The sequence below is a fragment of the Cololabis saira genome, chromosome 10 (assembly GCF_033807715.1).
Source record: "Cololabis saira isolate AMF1-May2022 chromosome 10, fColSai1.1, whole genome shotgun sequence".
NCBI lineage: Eukaryota > Metazoa > Chordata > Actinopteri > Beloniformes > Belonidae > Cololabis > Cololabis saira.
The window spans coordinates 13,642,964-13,665,017 of NC_084596.1; the positions used below are offsets into that span (position 1 = coordinate 13,642,964).

A 22,054-nucleotide genomic window follows, 5' to 3' on the forward strand; every position below is an offset into this window, starting at 1 on the left:
ATCCACTCTCACATTTCCTTTTAAGAGTAGTTATGTTTTAAAGGAGCTTGAGGATCCTTTTAAGAAATGAGACTCATTAGCGCCACCCTTCACCACGACGGCCGTTGGGGGTACTGCAGCCAACAGTGAAGCCGGCACGGTAGAACGGGGAGAACGCGCATGCAGCGTCATTTGACGTCACATCCGCAGGACAGCGCGGGAAATTTGGGCCCGAATTGCAGCGCATTTTGCAGCACACAGCCTGTTCAAGACAACGGAGAGATACACTAGAGGGCTCATTCTTTTTGGTTTGGAACGCTTCATCTGACATTATTACTAGAAAACTTAAGACGTATACAAATTTTTTTCATAAATTCTGCCTCAATCCGGCCTCAAGCTCCTTTAAAGTATGTATTTTTAATTTTAAAAAGAAATTAAGCTCAAAGCTGTGGCTCTAATTGTAAGTTATTATTCTCGTCCAATTTAAAGTAAGAATACGATGACAAAGTCAATTGACATGCTGATCCATGAACAATGAGACAAATTATAACAATGGCACCAGTGATGTCGTGTACGAGAAACTCCCAAGTCTACGTTTTTCTAGTACGGCTGCTACTCTTTAGTTGGTCTTCCTACAGTTTGATCCCCTGCTCATCATCTGCTATTGGGCAACACTTTGAACCCCGTGAACTGGATTGTGACTAAAGAAAGTGCAACATCATGCACAAAGTGTGGGAAAAACACGGTTAAATGCTCTGTAGAACCGAGACAAGGTTAAAAAGGTGCGACAAGTGGGGGCCATGTATTTGATTTGATTTTTTTTCCCTCTACAATCATCATGTGGCAACCTTCCCACCACCTCTGCAGGCTGCTTGGTGCTTTGTGTGTGTGTCTGTGGGTGAGCGGATAATGGCTGGATACCATCTTTAAAAGCACTAATAGACTTAATGCTTTAAAGGTCGTATCCAGACCGAGTCCTAGCTCCAGACAAGGAATAAATGCCTTTTCTCAGGCCAGTTCAGTCTGTGTTTAGTATTCATTATAATAGTTCTTATTCGATGTAATGCACTGAAGAGGCCACATTGCGTTTCGAGAATCAAATATTACATCTTAAAGATTAGGTAATCAAGGACACAACTCATGTTTAATAGCTCATTTTAAAACAGCAGCAACAGGGTAATAAAATAGTGGTTTTGCCCCCTGCTTCTTTAATCTCTGTTCCCCATAATTTCCCAACATGCAGCTCTTTAGGAAAGTGTGACATTTCTGTTTGGAAAAGCCATCAATGTGGAGCTGCAGGTCATTGTTAGCATGTGGATAATGCGGCAGTTTTCACTGGCATTGCATGAACCCCCTAACATCCTGTTTGCGGTAAACAAGACTCTTAATTTATGTGTGCTTTGTTACTTGAACTGCTGCTCTCTCTCTCTCTCTTTCCCTCACGTGAAGCTCAGAGAGTTGGAGAAATGAAAATGGACTGTTTCTTTCATCCATACAGTACAAGGGCTCAGTTTTTTAACATGGGTGTGACATTTAAACTTCAAATAATAACCATGTTGTTTCTAAAACATGATGGCATAAAATATTTCATGTGAAATGTTGAGGGTTTAAACTCTGTTCTTGAAGCATAAGCATGTAAATAATGGGCAGCAGGTCTTTCAGACTTTACGCTGCCGCATTTACGTGATAGCTTCCATTAACTGATCACATTTTTCTTACAGTACACCAACTATGAGTATGGCGAGTTCTATGACTACACTGAAGGAGAGGTTGTCACTGATGCTCCCCCGACTGATGATGTGAAGACTGAGGTAACACTTAACTAAAACACTCATTATGGCTTCTTCCATCAATAACTAAGCTTATATTCACACACTGCAACCCCAAATTCAATTTCTACAATATCCAGATTGGCTCTTGGTAAATTTCTTGGCTTTACAGACAGTTATTTTTTTCCAAATTGGATTCATATGGTCACATATGGATGTGGTTTCTAATGTGATTCCAGAGCAGATGAAAAACGCATTTTGATCTAGACCAGAGGTCGACAACCCGCGGCTCTAGAGCCGCATGCGGCTCTTTAGCGCCGCCCTATTGGCTCCTGGAGCTTTTTCAAAAATGTTTGACCTTTTTTTTACTTTTTTTCTTCTTTCTTTCTCGTTTTTTTCCTTTTTTTTCTTTTTTTTTCTTTTTTTTCTCTTTTTTTTATTCCTTTTTCCTTTCCTTTTTAATCTCGACATTTCAACTTTTTTCTCGAAACTTTGACTTTTTTCTCGGCATTTAGACTTTTTTCACGAAATTTTGACTTTTTTCTCAAGATTGTACTTCAACATTAATCTTGCATTTCGACTTTTTTCTCAACATTTCGACTTTTTTACCGACATTTCAACCTTTTTCTCGATATTTCAACTTTTTTCTCAAGATTGTACTTCAACATTAATCTTGACATTTCGACTTTTTTCTCAACATTTTGACTTTTTTCTCTGCATTTCAACTTTTTTCTCAACATTTAGACTTTTTTCACGAAATTTTGACTTTTTTCCCGACATTTCAACTTTTTTCTCGATATTTTAACTTTTTTCTCAAGATTGTACTTCAACATTAATCTTGACATTTCGACTTTTTTCTCAACATTTTGACTTTTTTCTCGACATTTCAACTTTTTTCTCGAAGTGCATAATGAAAAAAAAAATCTTCCCCCAGTTATAACTTATATAGAAACATCATGCAGCAGCATGTGTTCCTTCATTCTAAGGCTTATACAAGACGTTTCATTTTTTGCCGCTCCAGACATATTTGTTTTTTGTGTTCTTGGTCCAATATGGCTCTTTCAACATTTTGGGTTGCCGACCCCTGATCCAGACAGTGTAGTTGCCGGAGCAGGATTTCAAATTCTCTTTTGTTGTCATTCGCAACACGACACACAAGCAATGTCTAAGAGAGTGAGAAAGCTGATCGGATAGTCCCTTGTTAGATGTTTGTTAGCTATAAACTAATCCGTCCGGATCACCAGGCAGATCAAGGAGTTTTTGTTTGTTTACATCTGTTCTATGGATGTAGGTAACCATAGCAACCAAGTGGATTAAGGGTCACCAGCAAGGACACATCGGATCTGATCACTTTCAATTTTTAATGTAAGCGGTCAGTTAGAAAGATCAGATTCTGGCTGGATGTTTTCTAGAAATTGGATTTGGGCTCGCGGTGTGAACATAGTTTTTCATTTCTTGCACAAGCCGTTCATTTCTAGTCTGTTTTCACTCAGCATTTCTAGCTTTTACACTCCGTCTCTCTTGTTTCTTCCCTTTACGCTGAACTGATTTGTTGGCAGCTTTAAAGTCACTGCTATTTACTCATGTACTGTATGTGCTTCCCATCACCAACCCCTCTGCAGCAGTAAGTACCCCCAAATGTACAGAGGATAATGATATGTCATTAACCACTATAAAAGGATATCCTGGGGGCATGTCTGCAGTTCCACAAGCTCTTGATTATAGCAAATGCATTTTCTCTCGACTCAAACTTCCTTAATATTGGTTCTACTCTGCTTTCAGGCAAATGCGGGGGGAGAATACTACGCTGAAGAGTACGACTACAGCCCAGTCGATGGCAGTCAGCCTGACACGCCCACTGAGACAGTCGGGCAAGGCCAGGTGACTTTTTTAACTTAAAAGTTGTTTTTCTTTGGTTTTCCTTTTTTTTTCATTTCTTTTTCGCACCCCGATGTGTGAATGTAGCAGAGTTCACGAAAACGAACGAAATAACGAAAACTAAAATTGAAAAAACTATTTCGTTAACTGAACTAAACAAAAACGAAAGTTAAAAGACAAAAACGATAACTAACTGAAACTATATTGCGTGTTTAGAAAACTAACTAAAACGAACTGAAATTATAGATATAATTTCCTCCGTTTTCGTCCCTGTCAATATAAGCTTCTTGGTATGATCAATTTATTTTGCTCTGGCCGTTTATCTCCAACTGGCAGCTACGGCACCTTAACGCCTCACGGTCCGGGACGTCAAAACTAAAACTAAAACTAATAAAAACTAAACTAAAACTAAGCATTTTTGAAAATATAAAAACTAATAAAAACTAGCAAACCCATACTAAAAACGAATTAAAACTAACTGAATTGAAGGAGAAAAAGTCAAAACGAAATAAAACTAAACTAAAATGAAAAATTCAAAACTATTATAACCCTGGAATGTAGATGTAAGTAATAGTTTTACAGCTTTAAAGCCATAAAAACAAATCAGTTTAGAGCAGGTCAGTACAGTACAGTTGTGCTGGTTCACTATCTGTATTCTTTAATCTTGTGATATCTGAAAGAAGTTAGGCCTCAAATATTTGCTGCAAGATGCATTTTTTTTTTTTTTTTTTTAATGCTGTTAGATACTGGTTTTATTACTGTGGAAAAGTTGGAGTGCAAAGTGACATCTGTTTTTGAATTACTCGTTTAAAGTTTTAATACGACTGTATGGCATCAACAACAACAAATTATATTTGTTTAATCGTGTTTGAAAGGATGAAACTCAAGGCAGCCTCAGGGACATCAATTATCTCACCCCACTTCTAGATTCCCAGGAAAAATCACCTCCATCAAACAATATCAACAATAAAAGAGGCCCAAACAGAGAATAAATTATCATAAAGAAGTGCGATCTATGAATGAATTGGAGCCTTTATGTCGCTTCTGTCTTTGCCATATCCTGAGTGGAGCTGATGTGTTATTTATTAGAGCAAAGCCATCACATTAACCACAAAATAATGAGGAACATTTGAAGGCTGAGCTAAAACAATGTGTGCAGTGTGCTTTGACTGCCAAATGATTACTGATTGTTTTGAGATATGCCTTGGAGGTGGACAAAATTGACAGGGCAAGGGCTAGGCAGGGGGAATTTAATGTCTTTTACGTAAAATAACACCTGTTTGAAAAACCAGAACAGGAAATAATTAAACATAATTCTCTTCAATCCAATTTAAGCATTTTATACGGGCGATACAGCTTGTAGACATTATCTTTATCGTGAACGTGGCCGTAAAACATATGTTTGTTCGCATTGGAATTACAATAGACAGGCTGCGGCTCTCAAACCTACAATTAGATATTTATTTCCCTCTTCGATACAAATAATTACTCTGGTTCCTCTGGATGTTTCTTTTACTAACGGGCACAGCAGAAACTACTTCCTCTTGAGTCACTGGATAGGCACACAACCAATCACAGAAAGGAAGCATGGAAACCAAAATGGTATCAACCAAAGGTATTCAAAGTGGTGCGCAGTGGAATAGGAACGCTGGTGCATGACGGTCGTCGGTTTTGCTGTAAAAACGTGTAGATCCATGGTAGGGCTGGGCGATATGGACCAAAAGTCATATCTTGATATTTTCTAGCTAAATGGCGATACTCGATATATATCGATATATTTTTTCTGTGCCATAATTGGGGTTTCCCCCAAAGCATTATAGCATAGCATCTCTGTTAGCTTCATTTTTTTCTGAGGCAAACCCTTAAAAAAACACTCAGTTTTAATACAAAGCCTCGTGCCAAATGTCACACAGGTACCTTTTATTAACAGAGGTCTGCACAATATCAAAATGTATAAAACTAATGAAATAAAAATAAACTGCCTGCATATATAGAATAAAAATGCTTCTTGAATAAAATAAAACAAATATCCCTTTCCTGCATAACAATTAAATTAAAATACACTGTGCAATTAATACAATGTAGACAGTAACAGGCAGACTTTTCCACTGAGGTTGACAGTTGTGCAAATAACAAAACATTTGTGCAAATCCCAAATAAAACATTCAAGTCAATTTGTCACAAAATAAGCTATATCAAAATCATAAAAAAAAAATAAAAAAAAATAAATATATATTTTAAAAAATCGATATAAACGATATTGTCTCGTACCATATCGCGTTTGAAAATATATCGATATATATTAAAATCTCGATATATCGCCCAGCCCTAATCCATGGTGTTATAAGCTGCTCTGCCTCCCACTTTGGTGATTTGAGTTGTGTGTCTCGGATGTTCCTGTATGAATCACCACAAACCCATGACCCTTTGTCTCAGTACGTTCGGTACCAGTACAGGAAAATGGATGTGAATGGGCGGTTTATCCATCTGATTCCTGGCCAGACTTCTGCTTACCCACTTCTGGTGTGCTGCTCCATAGATTCATTTGTTACTTAGACGTAACAGGGGATGAATTAGAACAGCACAGGGGAGATGTTGATTTATTTTGAAGATAAGTACCTATGGAAAATAAAAAGTTTCTGATTCATGAGCTGTTTGGACATGGAAAGCACTCTTATGGAATGTTTAACCCCTGATAATCTACCTCTTACACTTACACTTTCATAATATCCCTTGACATGGTCTGAGCAGTGTCTTAAGTTTGAAGCTGTTTAAACGAGATAAAGCTGTAAGTGAGCGCTTTATCATATTACGATTGACACGGGCTATGTGGATATTTCCTCACTTTGTAATACTGATAGAAACCTCTGACTAAGCTAATTTACAGAACAGTGTGAAACTCGGCACATTTCTTTCGATGTTATCCCATTCTGAGTAAACAGGAGTTTGGATTTTATTTATCTTGGCTCACTAATACCAGTTTTGAACAGGTCTTTGGAACTTTTAGTGTAAAATCTCGAGTATTAAGATTATAGAAACTCAATTACCTTATCCAAGATTCTATTAGTGGAGATCAAGGGTAATTTAATGGGGCCTATGTCTTAATTATAAGGAATGACCTGGTAAAAAAATAATTTTTAGAACTTCTACAGGACTGACACACATTCTTAATGTGCGTTAGGTGACCTGAGCAGTCCAGAGAAAGCTGCTGGTGGTGGTGGGGATGTGTTGGCTGAATGGGGATTTTATTGGCAGGAGATTACATCATTCAGACGTAGAGATGTCTGAACGAATTGCATCCTTGCACTTATTGCCACCATTTCATTGTGTTGAAATAGCAGAAACGTAGCGACCATCTCAGCCTCTTAGCTGCGGGTCTCGCTGTTTCAGTCCGTTTCTCCTTTTTTCTTTTTCTTTCCTTCTTTATCGTCGTCTACTGGTGGTGAAAGTGGTGCACTACCACCACTAGGGGGTGTGGGCTGGTAGTTTAGCGGGATCTGTTTCTGTAAATGAAGATGCGACAGCTGAAAAGACTGAGGAAGAGTTTTACAGTCCTGTTGCTCTTCAGGTCGCCATGGTCTTAACCTGGACCACTGCCTTTGGAAACAATATTTTGGTTAATATTTTAACTTTCATTTGTGATATATTACAAAAATCAGGAATACTAGTCTTTGACATAATACTACTTTATTTAGTACTAATTTATTAGGTGGAAAGTAGGGATGGGCGGTATGGACTAAAAAATGTATCACGTCGATAATTTTTGGCATTTATCCCGATAACGATAAAAATGACGATAAAAAAAAATACCAATTCAACTCCACCTTTTCAACTATAAATCTATCTCGCTCTGAGATCCGCCATGTTTGTTACACAAAAACATCATCAACGGGAATTTATCCTTTTTTCTTTCTGGCTCATTTCTTTCTTTCTTTCTTTCTTTCTTTCTTTCTTTCTTTCTTTCTTTCTTTCTTTCTTTCTTTCTTTCTTTCTTTCTTTCTTTCTTTCTTTCTTTCTTTCTTTCTTTCTTTCTTTCTTTCTTTCTTTCTTTCTTTCTTTCTTTCTTTCTTTCTTTCAGGCTCATTTCCTTCCTTCCTTCCTTCCTTCCTTCCTTCCTTCCTTCCTTCCTTCCTTCCTTCCTTCCTTCCTTCCTTCCTTCCTCCCTTCCTTCCTTCCTTCCTTCCTTCCTCCCTTCCTTCCTTCCTTCCTTCCTTTTTCCCTTCCTTCCTTCTTTCCTCCTGTTCTCTCCTTCCTTCCTTGTTTTCTCCCTTCCTTCCTTCCTTCCTTCCTTCCTTCCTTCCTTCCTTCCTTCCTTCCTTCCTTCTTTCCTCCTGCTCTCTCCTTTCTTCTTCCCTTCCTCTTTTCTCCCTTCCTTCCTCCTTTCCTTGTTTTCTCCCTTCCTTCTCCCCTTTCCTTCCTTCCTTCCTTCCTTCCTTCCTTCCTTCCTTCCTTCCTTCCTTCCTTCCTTCCTTCCTTCCTTCCTTCCTTCCTTCCTTCCTTCCTTCCATCATGTACGTTGTGCGTCGCTTTAACACAGAACTATAAATCAGCTTTACACAAAAACATCATCAGTGGGAATTTATTATTTTTACCGTGAGATGACAAATTCTTACCGTGAGGAATTTTTTTGACGGTATATCGTGAACGGTAAAATATCGCTCATTCCTAGTGGAAAGGCATTTCATTGCGTGGCTGCTCACTAATTTAGCTTGAAGGTACTTCAATAATAATATTTGGAATGTGAAATACAAGTAATAAAAACATTACACTTCCTTAAACCGGCATGTTCTCTTATCTCTTTGCAACGCCTGGACCGACCCCAGAACTACGATGGGGAGATCGTGGATGATTACATCACTGGTGTGGAACAGGTCGGCGTGGACCCAACTGCTGCCGAGGAAACCGGCGTGTCAGTGGACTCCCAAACGGCCGTGGACTCTGCTACTGACCCCAATGAGTTCAAGGAATACGACATGAAGAATTACGACAACAAAGGAGCTGCGGATCCACAGTACGACTATGATTACGGAGATTATGCTTCCCCTGATCCCAAACCTACGTCAGGAGCGGAGGAGGAGGAGGAGTTCGGTCCCGGGGTCCCAGGCTTCAGAGAGAGTGTAAGTGCAACCGAGGTCAGGCGTGGTTGGGGAGGGGGTTAGTGTGCTGCTCTGGAGGAATGTGAAAACATGTGGGAGATGCTGGTGGGGTGCTTGTGGTACCCTCTCTTTGTAGTTTCCTGCAGGCAAAAACAGGAAACACAAATACACAAGCAAGTACACACATACACCTTGTCTTCCATGAACAGATTCCTGCAAAAGCTGCAAACGCTGTCTCTAGCCTCTCCACTCCTACTGAGTTCTGCTGTTTGTCAGACACACACCTATCGTTGACGATCTACCATGAATCTATATGGTTTATTTGATGACAAACAAGCCTTTGCATGTCTTTTTTTTCATCAAGTATATAGCACTCGAGTTGTAAAAAAAAATGGATGGTGGATTTTATCATATGGGGACAAATAATTTGTGCTGATTAAAGTAAAAAAGTAAAAAAAGAGTAAAAAAAATCTTATTACACTTAAAACAAGACTGGAAAAAACAACAATTTTCACCTGTTTCAAGTAGATTTTCAGTTGAAATAAGTAGAAAAATCTGCCAGTGGAACAAGATTTTTTTGCTTGTAATGCGAAGATAAATCTTGTCCCACTGGCAGATTTTCTTACTTATTTCAAGTGAAAATTTACTTGAAACAAGTGAAAATTGTCAAAAAGGTTATTTTTCTGGTGATGACTCTAAATGTTGAAATAGCAGTAAAACCACATTCATTGATGAAATGACATAATGAATGAAAAGGGGGGTGGCAGTTTTACAGGGGGGAGGATTTTTACCGTTTTTATTTCAGGGGGGATGATTTTTACCGTTTTTATTTCAGGGGGGGATGCCATCCCCCCTCATCCCCCCTCAACTCGAGTACTGAGTATATATCTCTACACCCAGACAGCAATTGCTGAGCTTGTCTCTACTGTGGCTTGTCCTCAGGCATTCCTTTTTTTTTTTTTTTACTTCAGGATCTAAAATCTCAAGAGAAGGAAGCGACAAAGTGTATGTCCGGATGCTGGCTTGAGATCTGTCTGGTCTAAGTTAATCTTTACTGCTCTCTGTCAGTCCCAGCCCATCTTTATAAATTTGAACCTTTTTTTTTTTCTCCTTTTTTTTCATGAATTTGTCATGAAGTACTGGTTTCCTTTGTAGGCAAAACTGTACAGTCTAGTGGTTTTTGGAAACAGTTCTGTAGTTGGTTTGTGGATTCTTCTTGTGTGAAGTCATTGTGTGGATAGTGTCAGGTGACAACCACCACAGTGGGTGCACAGTGGGGGTCTTTTTTCATGCTTTTTTTTTTTTTTTTTGCATCTCCTTCACGATGCTTAATGAGTAACAGTTGGGCCCAAGACTAAAATCATTGCTTCTTACAAATGAAATAATTCTTCTTTGATACCATCTTTTGAAAATGTGGATTATTTTTGCCTTTTAGAAGTATTTTCAATCTTTTTATAATACATTATAAAGGTTTGTATAATTTTGACTTTATACTTTTTTCCTACCTCTGTGTACATTTTTATAAAACCAAGATGCAGGACAAAATTGATGGAACGTTGTGTTTCTGTGAAAGGAATCAATTTATGGAACAATCTGAACAAAGAAAACAAAGAATACAAATCAAACATTACATTCAAAAGAACAATTAAAGCCTGAATGTTAAGGAAATATAACGAAAAATGTTGAGTTTGATTGACATACCCGTAGGCGGTGGTAATTTTATTCAATGTTATTTTAATTTTATTTTAGTTGTTTTTATTCACTTAGTTGTTTTTTTATATTTCTTTTTCTTTTTTTTTTTTATTATTATTAATTTATGTTATTTGTGAAAGGGGCAGATCAGATAAGATTCTTCTTCTTTCTGCTCCCTTTTCATTCATAAGTTAGGAACATTTGTATTTGTGTTTGTATTAAATTGTTTTGTTTTTTGAATGAAATAAAGAATAAAATGAAATGAAAATGAAATGAAAAATGAAATACATAATGGTCGTACTCATATTTGTCCGTGTCATCTCCTCAGGTGGGTGGGAGTCAGAGTTACCTGGGAGAAAAAGGAGAGAAGGGTGAACCTGCTGTCATCGAGCCGGTACGTATCGCTCTCATTTGTCCTAGGGCTGGGCGATTTTGGACAAAAATAAAATCCCGATTTTTTTTTCTCTGAAAATCCGATTTTCGATTTCGATTTTTTTGGTAAAACTACAAAAGACAATGGAATAAATTGTTTCAAATATTTTATCTTTATTTTTAAAGAAAAATAGCAAACAAATTCCCCTATTGGGAATGAAGTGCAATTGAAAGATACTGTAAATCCTCCTTGAGTTTAGTAAAGTGACAACATTTACAATTTTCTTGACCAAACAAAGATGACTAGACGAGCTCTGTCTGTAATGCAGCCAGCTGCAAAAAAGGAAAATCTTTTCCGATTTTCCTTTTTTTTAACATCGTCTTGATTAATAAATCCGATTTAGATTTAAAATCGATTAATCGCACAGCCCTAATTTGTCCTAATGTGTTAAAATGACAAGTGCCAACGCTGACCCAAATCTGCTGGCCCAGAGAAACCAGTTGCTGCTGGTAGAGTAGTGTATAATTCCAGTAAGATGGCCTGCGTTTGTCTACCATACATGAAATGGTATGAATTACATGTATTTATTCTTCTTTACCAGAACTCATGTCACCACATATGGTCTACATTTGGTGTGATTGCAGCCATACTTGACAAGTCATAGCCCCAAACTGGTTAAAATGCTTAACTCAAGCCTGGCCAGATATGGCAGCTGTTACTCAACCAAAGCAGATTCATCACTGAAGTCGCTGCCAGAGCAAATTCCTGAGCATTCTGACACTTACACAGCCTCAAATATGTCTCGAATGTATGAGACACAAAAGCATCAAAGATGAGTTCAGAACCTTACTATAACACAGATGTTACACGGCCTTGCCAGAGCAGGACTTTACATGTCTTCACCGTGCTCCCACAATAAGAATACACACGTGAGTTAAAGTCTGAATGAGAAACGCTGAAATGTAGAGCCACGATGATAAAAATTATGAATTTCCTCCAGATGTTTTTATTTTCTAATGCTCTTAAAATAAGTCTAGCTATACTCTGAGACAGTTAGGTCAGATAAATCGCAGTCTAAGACCATATTTCAACTTCTTGCCGGAAGTGAGCGACATCTGATTTATCCCACTTATGTGCCTCATCGTGGGATTTTAGAAGTTTGTGAATTTTGATGCACATACCGGACGGTTTTTCTAGTGCACATGCTGCTTCCAAATGGCTGTTGTTGTTTATATGAACGTGTGATGCGAGTCACGTTTTGTAAAGAATGTAAACCATCAAGTCTCAGAATTGGACAATGTGGCTCGTTGTGTGAACGTAGCTTTGATTGAAATTCATTCAGACATGTTTGCCACACCTCAAAGCTGTTACTGATATAATATTAGACATGTGTCTCAGTTGTCCTGGCCATGATAATTCTTTTGTGGCTTATTCATGTCACTCTATTGCTATGTTAACCTGCTATCTTTTAAAAACAGTAAAGCTACAGTTGAAGCTCATTTGCTATCATAAAATGATGGCGATCTAATTCAGAAGACAAAATGTTCAGATAAGGGTCTTGTGTTTAAAATGACTGATGTCTGCCTTTCATATAAGTTTTGCATTTGAGCTGCACTGAATGATTTAAGAGACTATAAAAGTCTTGATTCAAATCTCGCATACTTTCCGAGCAATATGTTTTCTTTTAACTCTTGAACCAAATATCTCTTGTAAATTTGATTTATATTCGAATGGCGCTTAGTTTATTTAATTTTTCAAGAGTCAAGTTCATTGTTTTCACTCGCAGCCTTGTCTGCCCTCCTGATGAGATTTAACTTTTACCATTCACTCAGGGGGCCATAAACAAAAGCAGGCACTTTCTAAACAAAAGTTGCCACAGGAGTTCTTTAGATGCGCATCGCTTATAATTTACGGCCAAACATCGACTGGAATAGCAGCTGCAAATGAGATCTCTCTTCCCGCTCCATCTGCACAACCGCAGGGATACTCCTAAATCTTTCAGATATATACCCTACAGAACGGGGCATCTGATAGCAGGATTGTTAATGTCCTCTGCATTTAGAGTAAACTCCTCAACCCAAAACCCCAAGTTATCAGTCCCCCCCCCCTAGGAATGGGTGATATTTTACCGTTCACGACAAACCGTCAAAAAAATTCCCCACGGTAAGAATTTGTCATCTCACGGTAAAAATGATAAATTCCTGAAGGAAAAAAGCTGAAGGAAGGAAGGAAGGAAGGAAGGAAGGAAGGAAGGAAGGAAGGAAGGAAGGAAGGAAGGAAGGAAGGAAGGAAGGAAGGAAGGAAGGAAGGAAGGAAGGAAGGAAGGAAGGAAGGAAGGAAGGAAGGAAGGAAGGAAGGAAGGAAGGAAGGAAGGAAGGAAGGAAGGAAGGAAGGAAGGAAGGAAGGAAGGAAGGAAGGAAGGAAGGAAGGAAGGAAGGAAGGAAGGAAGGAAGGAAGGAAGGAAGGAAGGAAGGAAGGAAGGAAGGAAGGAAGGAAGGAAGGAAGGAAGGAAGGAAGGAAGGAAGGAAGGAAGGAAGGAAGGAAATGAGCCTGAAAGAAAGAAAATGAGAGAGAAAGGAAGGAGGAAGGATGAAAGAAAGAAAGAAAGAAAATGAGCCTGAAAGAAAGAAAGAAAGAAAGAAAGAAAGAAAGAAAGAAAGAAAGAAAGAAAGAAAGAAAGAAAGAAAGAAAGAAAGAAAGAAAGAAAGAAAGAAAGAAAGAAAGAAAGAAAGAAAGAAAGAAAGAAAGAAAATGAGCTTGAAAGAAAGAAAGAAAGAAAGAAAGAAAGAAAGAAAGAAAGAAATGAGCCAAGAAAGAAAGAAAGAAAGAGAGGAAAGAAAAAAATGAAGGAGGAAGGATGGAAGAAAGAAAGAAAGAAAGAAAGAAAGAAAGAAAGAAAGAAAGAAAGAAAATGAGCCTGAAAGAAAGAAAGAAAGAAAGAAAGAAAGAAAGAAAGAAAGAAAGAAAGAAAGAAAGAAAGAAAGAAAGAAAGAAAGAAAGAAAGAAAGAAAGAAAGAAAGAAAGAAAGAAAGAAAGAAAGAAAGAAAGAAAGAAAGAAAGAAAGAAAGAAAGAAAAATTCCCATTGGTGACGTTTAGTAGTATTTAGTATCTTTTAGAGCAGTGTTTTGGCTCCAAAGACTGAATGTGGTGATAAATTTATAGTTACAAAGGTGGAATGAATTGGTATTTTTTCTAATCATTTTTATCGTTTTCGGGATAAATGCCAGAAATTATCATGATAATTTTTTTAGTCCATACCGCCCATCCCTACCCCCCCCTCCATTCTCCATTGCATGTTGATTTTTCAGGCTACCCTCTAATGCTACTGTATCCATTTTTTTTCCTGATGCAGGGGATGCTTATAGAAGGACCCCCAGGAGCCCCTGGCCCAGCAGTGAGTATCACTTTCTCCCACACTCCTCTCTGCCTTCCACAGATGGAGAACAGCTAAAGGCGGAAAAAATATCTTTATGGAAAGAGTGTCAGCCCCGATTGCCAATGAAGCTTGAGCTGGGAGAAACTGTACTTGTGCATGAATGTGTGGATGTCGATGTCTTGAGTGTGCAAGGGAAATAAAAATGGGGGTTGGGGGGCTACTTATTTTGAGGCTTATTTCTTTGAAACTGAAGGCTTTGCTTCTGTCTTTGTTGGCTTGCTGTCTGTGAATCACAGGACGGGCCGACTGTGGTAGAAATGCTGGTCTGCAGAAGTTTGGGATAATATGTTAAGTGTACGTGTGTCTGGTTTCAGGGTGTTCCTGGTACCCCAGGATTGCACGGACCCCTAGGTCAGCCAGGAGATCCTGGTGAGAGGGTGAGTGAAGGATTTCCTGTTTTCTTCCCATCATGAATGTATATCTCCATAGGAAGAACAATGAAAGGCATTTGCTCTAATCAGTTTGTATTTTAAATAACCTGTTAATCAAACAAAATATTAGATATTGATCGAATACTTCCGTCACAAATAGGCCTGTGTTGAAAAAATCGATTTTCTGATTCTAAATCGATTCTCATATTAATTACTAAAAATCGATTTGTATGTCTAAAGATCGATCTTTTTAAAAAAAAATATATATTATTATTTTTTATTTTATTTTTTTTCCATCATTACATTTTTGCCTGGTGAACTTTAATCCCAGTAGTTTTGAAAACTCCTGAACTAAATGAACTTTTCTTTAGAGAAAATGCTGGACATTTCAGCTTAAATTTCTAAATGTTATATTAGTTCAATGAAGTTCATATTATCTATATTTACTATAGCTTGTTTGGTTTCTCTGTTATGGGACACGGTTTGTCATGAAATACCTGAAAAATGCCGGGTGCTTAATGCTTGGCTGTGTGTCTGGTGACAGAATAAATCAGACAAGCTAAAATAATTTGTTTACTGCTTGAGCTGTTGCAATTTCTTTCTTTTTTTGCACTTTAAATGGATATTGAAATGCCTATTTGAGTTATTTATTTCTTAGTTATTTCACAATAATTATTGTGAAATTATTATTTCACTAGTTATTTTACAGTCATTTAATCCAGGAAACACTAACCCAAATCAATATCGAATCGGATCGGATCGAATCAAATGGTGATAATCGATTCTGAATCTTAAGAATCGGAATCGAATCGATTCTTGACATTGGAATCGATCCCCAGCTCTAGTCACAAAGCATATCTAGACTGAAACTTAAGCATTAACCGCTTATCTCCTCTCACATGGTTGAGGTAGAGATGTGCCTAATTTCCCCACCTTTTTCTTCTCTGCGGGACAGGCGTGAAGCACTGTTTCGTTTTAAAACCATTTGGCTCAATTTTCTATCAAAAGCAGTACAATGGAACAATGAGGAGTCACACAGCGAAGTGAGATGCCCACAAACTGTCACTACACTAACAAGAACATTTGGGAGAAACAGCTGTGTTGCTGAGCTTGTGGGAGCGCTGAGAGGTTCAAGGAGTTTGCTATAAAAGCTGCAGAAGCCGAGAATCTCAAGCCCTTTTTCTCTCGGCTCTGTGCGACTCCAGTCATGCATCTGATTGATTGGATGTCAGAATAAGTGCCTGTCCCCCACCCTTCACTAGAAAGTTGGACTGTTTTTTTTTTTTCTAACCTGGTACTCGTTCTGCGCTCATATTTCACCACCCACTCAGCACGTCTACTCTCTCTGTGCAGCCACAATTTACCCAACGGCATCTTCTCCTGTATGATCACCAATACAAAAGGTTTATTGTTCCACCGGGTCACTCATCTCAAACTATTCTGTTGGTGCAAAAGTCCCTCCACCCTTTCCCTTCATTTCCTCCCACGAGAAACCGTCTCGGGGAGGATTGACAGGGGTAATAAAAGTGACTGCTTTCTGTAGTCCTGCGGTTTTTTCCTTTGCGCCAGCGTCTGCCTGCGCATGAGGTCTGATCAGTTAATTTCTCTCATGAGTGCTACGTCCTTCCTTTCCATTCAAACGCCATTTTTCCCAGCCCTGGAGGAACTTCGTTATTGCTAGATGCCGCTACGCTCACCATCAAAACAATGGATGGAGAAAATTTACCACCACTGGGAACAGGCAAATGGGAACAGATGGCATCAATTTGAGTCAGTATGAGATTGCTGCACATGACAAGGCTGCTAAGTAGATCCTGGTTTTGCTTAAAGCAGCGGGCACTGCTTAGTCTTGACCTGATTTATGCGATATATTTACCTTTTTATCATCATCAAAGTCTTAAAAAGTCATACGATTGTTATATAGTCTGAAGAGCTCTTATGCGATAGTTTTTTATGCTGTCTGGAACAACTATTACGGCTATCTATCCAAAATATTTAAGACGGTATCATAAGTGCCTTAATATGCCTCCATAAAAACAATGTAATTGAAGCAAATTACAGCCATGAACTTTACTGACTGTATGTAAAAGATGGATGCAGTCGCTGGGATTCCATCTCGTAGTTTGGGGGAGAGAGTTGGAAGTGTAAAGGCCATCATTGGATGTTGGGTTTCATGTTGGATCTTACCACGGAGTATTAGGGCCAAACTAAAAAATTGAAATTACGAGAATAAAGTCATAATATAATGAGAATAAAGTCGTAAAATTACGTGAATAAAGTCATAATGTTGCGAGAATAAAGTCGTAATAGAATAAAGTCGTAATATTATGAGAATAAAGTGGTAATATTATGAGAATAAAGTCTTAACATTACGAGAATAAAGTCGTAACATTACGAGAATAAAGTCATAACATTACGAGAATAAAGTTGTAATAGCCTATTACAAGAATAAAGTGGTAATTTATGAGAATAAAGTGGTAATTTATGAGAATAAAGTGGTAATTTATGAGAATAAAGTCGTAATATTACGAGAATAAAGTCGTAACATTACGAGAATAAAGTTGTAATAGCCTATTACAAGAATAAAGTGGTAATTTATGAGAATAAAGTGGTAATTTATGAGAATAAAGTGGTAATTTATGAGAATAAAGTCGTAATATTACGAGAATAAAGTCGTAACATTACGAGAATAAAGTTGTAATAGCCTATTACAAGAATAAAGTGGTAATTTATGAGAATAAAGTGGTAATTTATGAGAATAAAGTCGTAATATTATGAGAATAAAGTGGTAATTTATGAGAACTCTAACAGGAAGAGCATCTTCTCCCTGTGTTAAAATGAGGAATATTGAGCATCTTGTGAAGTTATATTTATATATTATATTATATATCACGACTTTATTCTCGTAATATTACGACTTTATTCTCACAACATTATGACTTTATTCTGGTAATTCTACGACTTTATTCTCATATTATTATGACTTTATTTTCGTAATTTCCATTTTTTTTTGTCTTAGTTTGGCCCTAATACAGTCGTAGGATCTGACCATGAATACTACAATATATAAAAATTCAGCAGTTGCCCGTCTCTGTAGGTGGTAGCCTTCTCCAAGCTTGTGTACTCTACCAGAGGAGCTTCTGGGTTTATGCAGTATCTTGGAAATTCTTCTGTCTTGTTCCCCAAATCTGATGGAGCCACTTTCCCAGTTTTGTGGGGAGTCACAGCGCTGTGTGCTGAATTACCAACACGGTTCCCTAAACCTTTCTTTTTTGGTTTAAGAACGCTGAACCAGCAGATATTTCTCGATATCTTTAAGTTTAAATTGGTTCCATGTCTTCTGCATGCTCGGGCTGGTTGTGTGGCAGCGTTCCAGCAGTTCGATATTCTCTGCTTCAGTTCATCCACGTTTCAGTGGCCTCTTTTTCACCAGCTGGTCCCCCAACATCTGATGTACAGTAGGCTTTGTTAATCTGCGCAAAGGTCTGACCCGGCACTGAAAAAAACTATACCCTAATCCTTCATCAATTGATTTACTGTTATCTAGTGATGCACCGAAATGAAAATTTGTGGCCGAAACCAAAAATAAACACTTGGCCGCAGTTTTTCATTTATTTTGCAAATTTTTTCACCATTGCATAAATCAAATAAATTTGATTTAGGCATGCTTTTCAAAGAAAAAAAATCTTTTACAAAATTACAAGGTAGAAAATATTTATTTAACATAAAAAACTGAAAATTTTTTTAATTTCCCAGCATTATATTGTTTTGGTTCCACCTCCTGGTGAATGTTAGGTAAAATTCTTATGTGGTTACTTTTTGGTTGGCCAACGATTTATGTTTGTGGTGCGCAACCGTTACGGGAGCGGAGCGGAGTCTATTTCCTTATCTTACAACGCCGTTATTAATTGTTCGGTTTTTTTCCCACTTATTCCACCAAACGTGTTTTTTTGCCATTTTCGGCCGAACAATTTCGGTTACCGAACAATCGGTGCATCACTACTGTTATCTTTATATTAATGATGTTAAATGGGCAACGATTTCTCTCAGAATATACTATCTTGTTGTAAAGTCAAAAGTAACTCCCCTTTTAAATTATTGCGGTCGGTAACTAAAATGTTTCCAAGTTTCCGAGTTCTTCAATGAGTAAGTTGTTACCATTGTTGCTGTTTTTTCTGAGGTTTTCCCGAGCCATTTCCTAAATTATAGAAAAGTAGCAAATGAAATGATGATCAACTGGAAAAATGCGTCATCTCCATCTCAATGTCATATACTTCATTATTCCTATCACTGCTATTCACTTTTATTTTATGCAAAGATGTCTTTCCAGACAGCTGTAATGTATCAAGCACTTTTCAGTAGCATTTTATTAATGGAGATTGAATTCCCTTTGTTTTGGTTTTCTGTCCTTGGATGCAGGTTTGTTGTGCTGACTAACAACATTCCCTCCCTCCTCTGATTGTGCAGGGCCCTCCAGGGCGTCCAGGTATTCCTGGTTCAGATGGTGTTCCCGGGCCTCCAGGTACCATCCTGATGCTTCCAGTAAGTCCCGCTGCTTCCCACATGCCCACCCTGCTGTCTGCACTGGGGTTTTTTTATTTTCTCACATCCAGCACTCTTTTATCTGAGGCACTAGCCCATGAACTCACTTCAGTTAGTACGTGCAGCTCATTGCTTCGCCGGTAGGCAAGCCCGGATTACCCAATGGGCATTATGGGCGGGCGCCCAGGGGCCCACGCGCATCTAGGGGCCCATGGCCGAGCCTCTTTGTTTTTTTTGTTTTTTTTTTAGGGATTGGGTTTTTTTTTACCAAAATGGAATGTTTTGATTGGTGAAACAGCTAGCAGTCGGACGTCACTGTCCTTATAAACGCAGCACAGCTGCTCGCTGGTCGGCAATAAAGGTACCGTTAACAACAATACATGAGCGACCAAACTCAAACTGGACATAAATATGGCATAAAATTTGCACAAATCCTCATCAGCAGGTGATTTTTGTGTCAGTTGGGCACCACTTTAGCTTTCAAGACACTAGTTTAGTCTTTCAGACACGTTCTACTGCCGTTAAACTTTTACCATTAAAGTCCGAAGCACCGGATGTTTACAAGGTCTCAGCGAGGCGCCTTCAAAATAAAAGCACTAAATATCGGTCTCCTTAATAAATAAAATAAAAGCCTGGCTTTAAATAATGTCAATAAGAAAACAAACATAAAAACCAATTTATAGAAATACTCATATTAAAGTTAATTTACTATTTCCGTTATTTCATTTTATTTTTTCGAAAATTATGTTTTATTATTATTCATTATTAATATTACTATAGAGAAAATAGCACAGTTTTTAATGCCGATCTTGTGGTTTTATTTAGTTTTTATCAGCTACACCTTAAGATTGGACCGTGAAAATATTGTCAGACATTAAACCGGTCCTGGTTCAGAAAAGGTTGGGGACCACCAAGAATTTCTGCCCAGGGGCCCCTGCCCTCTTAATCCGGGCCTGCCGGTAGGCCAAGGATTGCAGCTTTATTTTTTTGGGCGGTTACAAATCACTTGCTCTGTAAATGTCAGCCAGTTCAATGGAGTGGAACCTGTGATGGAGGGTTTGAAACGCTCAGTGACACATATTTGTGTGAGCGGCGTCTGTGCTTGTGTGTGTGTGCATGTGTGTGTGCGGGTGTGTGGGGGGGGGTTTATTGGCAGCAACGTTTTGAAAACGCTCACCAGGAGCCACCAATAGATGTCTCTGTTAAAACGACACAAGTCAATTCATCTTTTGATTGCACTTCTTTTCTTTGTCCAACAGTTCCGTGCAGGGGGCGAGGCACACAAGGGGCCCGTGGTGACGGCCCAGGAGGCCCAGGCTCAGGCCATCCTGTCCCAGGCTAGAGTAAGTAGTGCTAAATAAAACTTCAGTACCCTAGTTTGACAGCAACAAATCGTTTTTTTTGCAATATTCTGTCTTAGGGGTGTAACGATACACTAATCTCACGATAACGATACGATATTATAGCAGTATTTTTTTAACAACCTTGAATGAGGAACATATGACTAGAAAAAATAGTCTTTTATTTGAAAGACACAAAATACAAAAAAATGCTGTGCATTTGCCCTATTGTTACAGTTTGTAATGCTTTATAACTGTTTAAGTTTTAAAGAGAAAGCCAGGCCAACCATTTTCCACAAACTGAACTAAAAGTAAATGTCAGGTTTGCATTATGCATCTTCAGTTTCATACAAATAAAACTATTTAGCCACAAACTGAATAGTTTCTCTCATGTATGATTTGACATTGAATTTAACAACTAAAATTAAATAAATAAATAAATAAAAGTAAATAAATACATACAATTTTACATCATAAAAAGATTGATTCATGCTCACCTTATACGTGTAAGAGGAGATTTATTTTTGTTAAGAAGGTTATTTTGGTAATTCAGGGTTCATTATTTTATAAATCTATTCTTTATATTCTGATATAAATCAGGGACTATAATGACACTAGTCAGTTTATCTGTAGTTGTTAATATGTTTTAGATTGGGCGGAGTGATACGGCACTAGGTGCTGTGTTGATGTTCTAAAATCCTACACTGTTGAGGGACATTAAAGTACACTGGAGCTCAGCAGAAGTTGTCTCCGTGTTTATCCTACTCACGACCCCAAAAAGGTTTAATTTAATAAGGTAAGGCTTAACTCTACACCAGACTTAAAAGTTCAGAGCTCAAAACCCCCAAGAGTCCCGTGATCGGGACCAAAACGGTACTAGTTTCTTCTGAGCGTAGTAAGATTTTGGTCCGCGGGTCGAGGCGCGGTCGGATGCGCGTTACTAGTCAACACAATAGATTAATATTAATAACCCAATATCGCGATACACTTTGTCACCTCCACGACACGTATTGTGACGTTTTTGTATCGCGAAATTTCGTGGCACGATATATTGTTACACCCCTATTCTGTCTCCACCTGTTCTCCACAGGTGCTATTTAGCTGAAAACCAGGTGTACGTCAAGTACAGAATATGTTTTTTTATTTATTTGAATGGATGTGCTCAAATCAATCAGTACTCAAATATTCATAAGACACTTTTTAAATAGCAAGGGAGAAGTAATTATTAATGAGCTCCAATCATCATGTTTCAAATGTTTTAAATTCCATAATATGAACCTCTGTCAGGTTAGTAAGGATCTTAAACCATACCAGATGTTCACACCCTCTCAGGGGTGTCTGACAACCACCGCACTGCGGGAAACAGGTTGAATTTTGGTGATTTCAATAAGGTGTGACAGTTGTTGAACACATGGACGCCGTTAAGTGTTGCACAATGTTGATTATTTAGATGCCTTGAACACTTTATGAAACTGAATGGCTCCCAAAACGTGTGTGTAGTAACGTCTAGAAGGCACTTGTGACCTTTCAGTACCAAAGCTGTCCTAACAAACGTGGCCCCGAGGAGGGGACAGTTC

The 22,054-nt window shown here is 38.1% G+C and overlaps 1 protein-coding gene across 1 annotated transcript in view; it reads left to right on the forward strand.

Moving 5' to 3' along the window:
• The window catches only part of LOC133452443 (collagen alpha-1(XI) chain-like), a 129,155-nt gene that overhangs the window by 32,518 nt on the left and 74,583 nt on the right, over nt 1-22,054 (forward strand). Inside the window, exons 6-13 of the mRNA XM_061731751.1 lie at nt 1,701-1,790; nt 3,531-3,629; nt 8,450-8,743; nt 10,743-10,808; nt 14,141-14,182; nt 14,539-14,601; nt 19,063-19,137; nt 20,397-20,480. Of these exons, the coding sequence (XP_061587735.1) occupies nt 1,701-1,790; nt 3,531-3,629; nt 8,450-8,743; nt 10,743-10,808; nt 14,141-14,182; nt 14,539-14,601; nt 19,063-19,137; nt 20,397-20,480 (813 nt within the window). The remainder of the gene's footprint in view (nt 1-1,700; nt 1,791-3,530; nt 3,630-8,449; nt 8,744-10,742; nt 10,809-14,140; nt 14,183-14,538; nt 14,602-19,062; nt 19,138-20,396; nt 20,481-22,054) is intronic.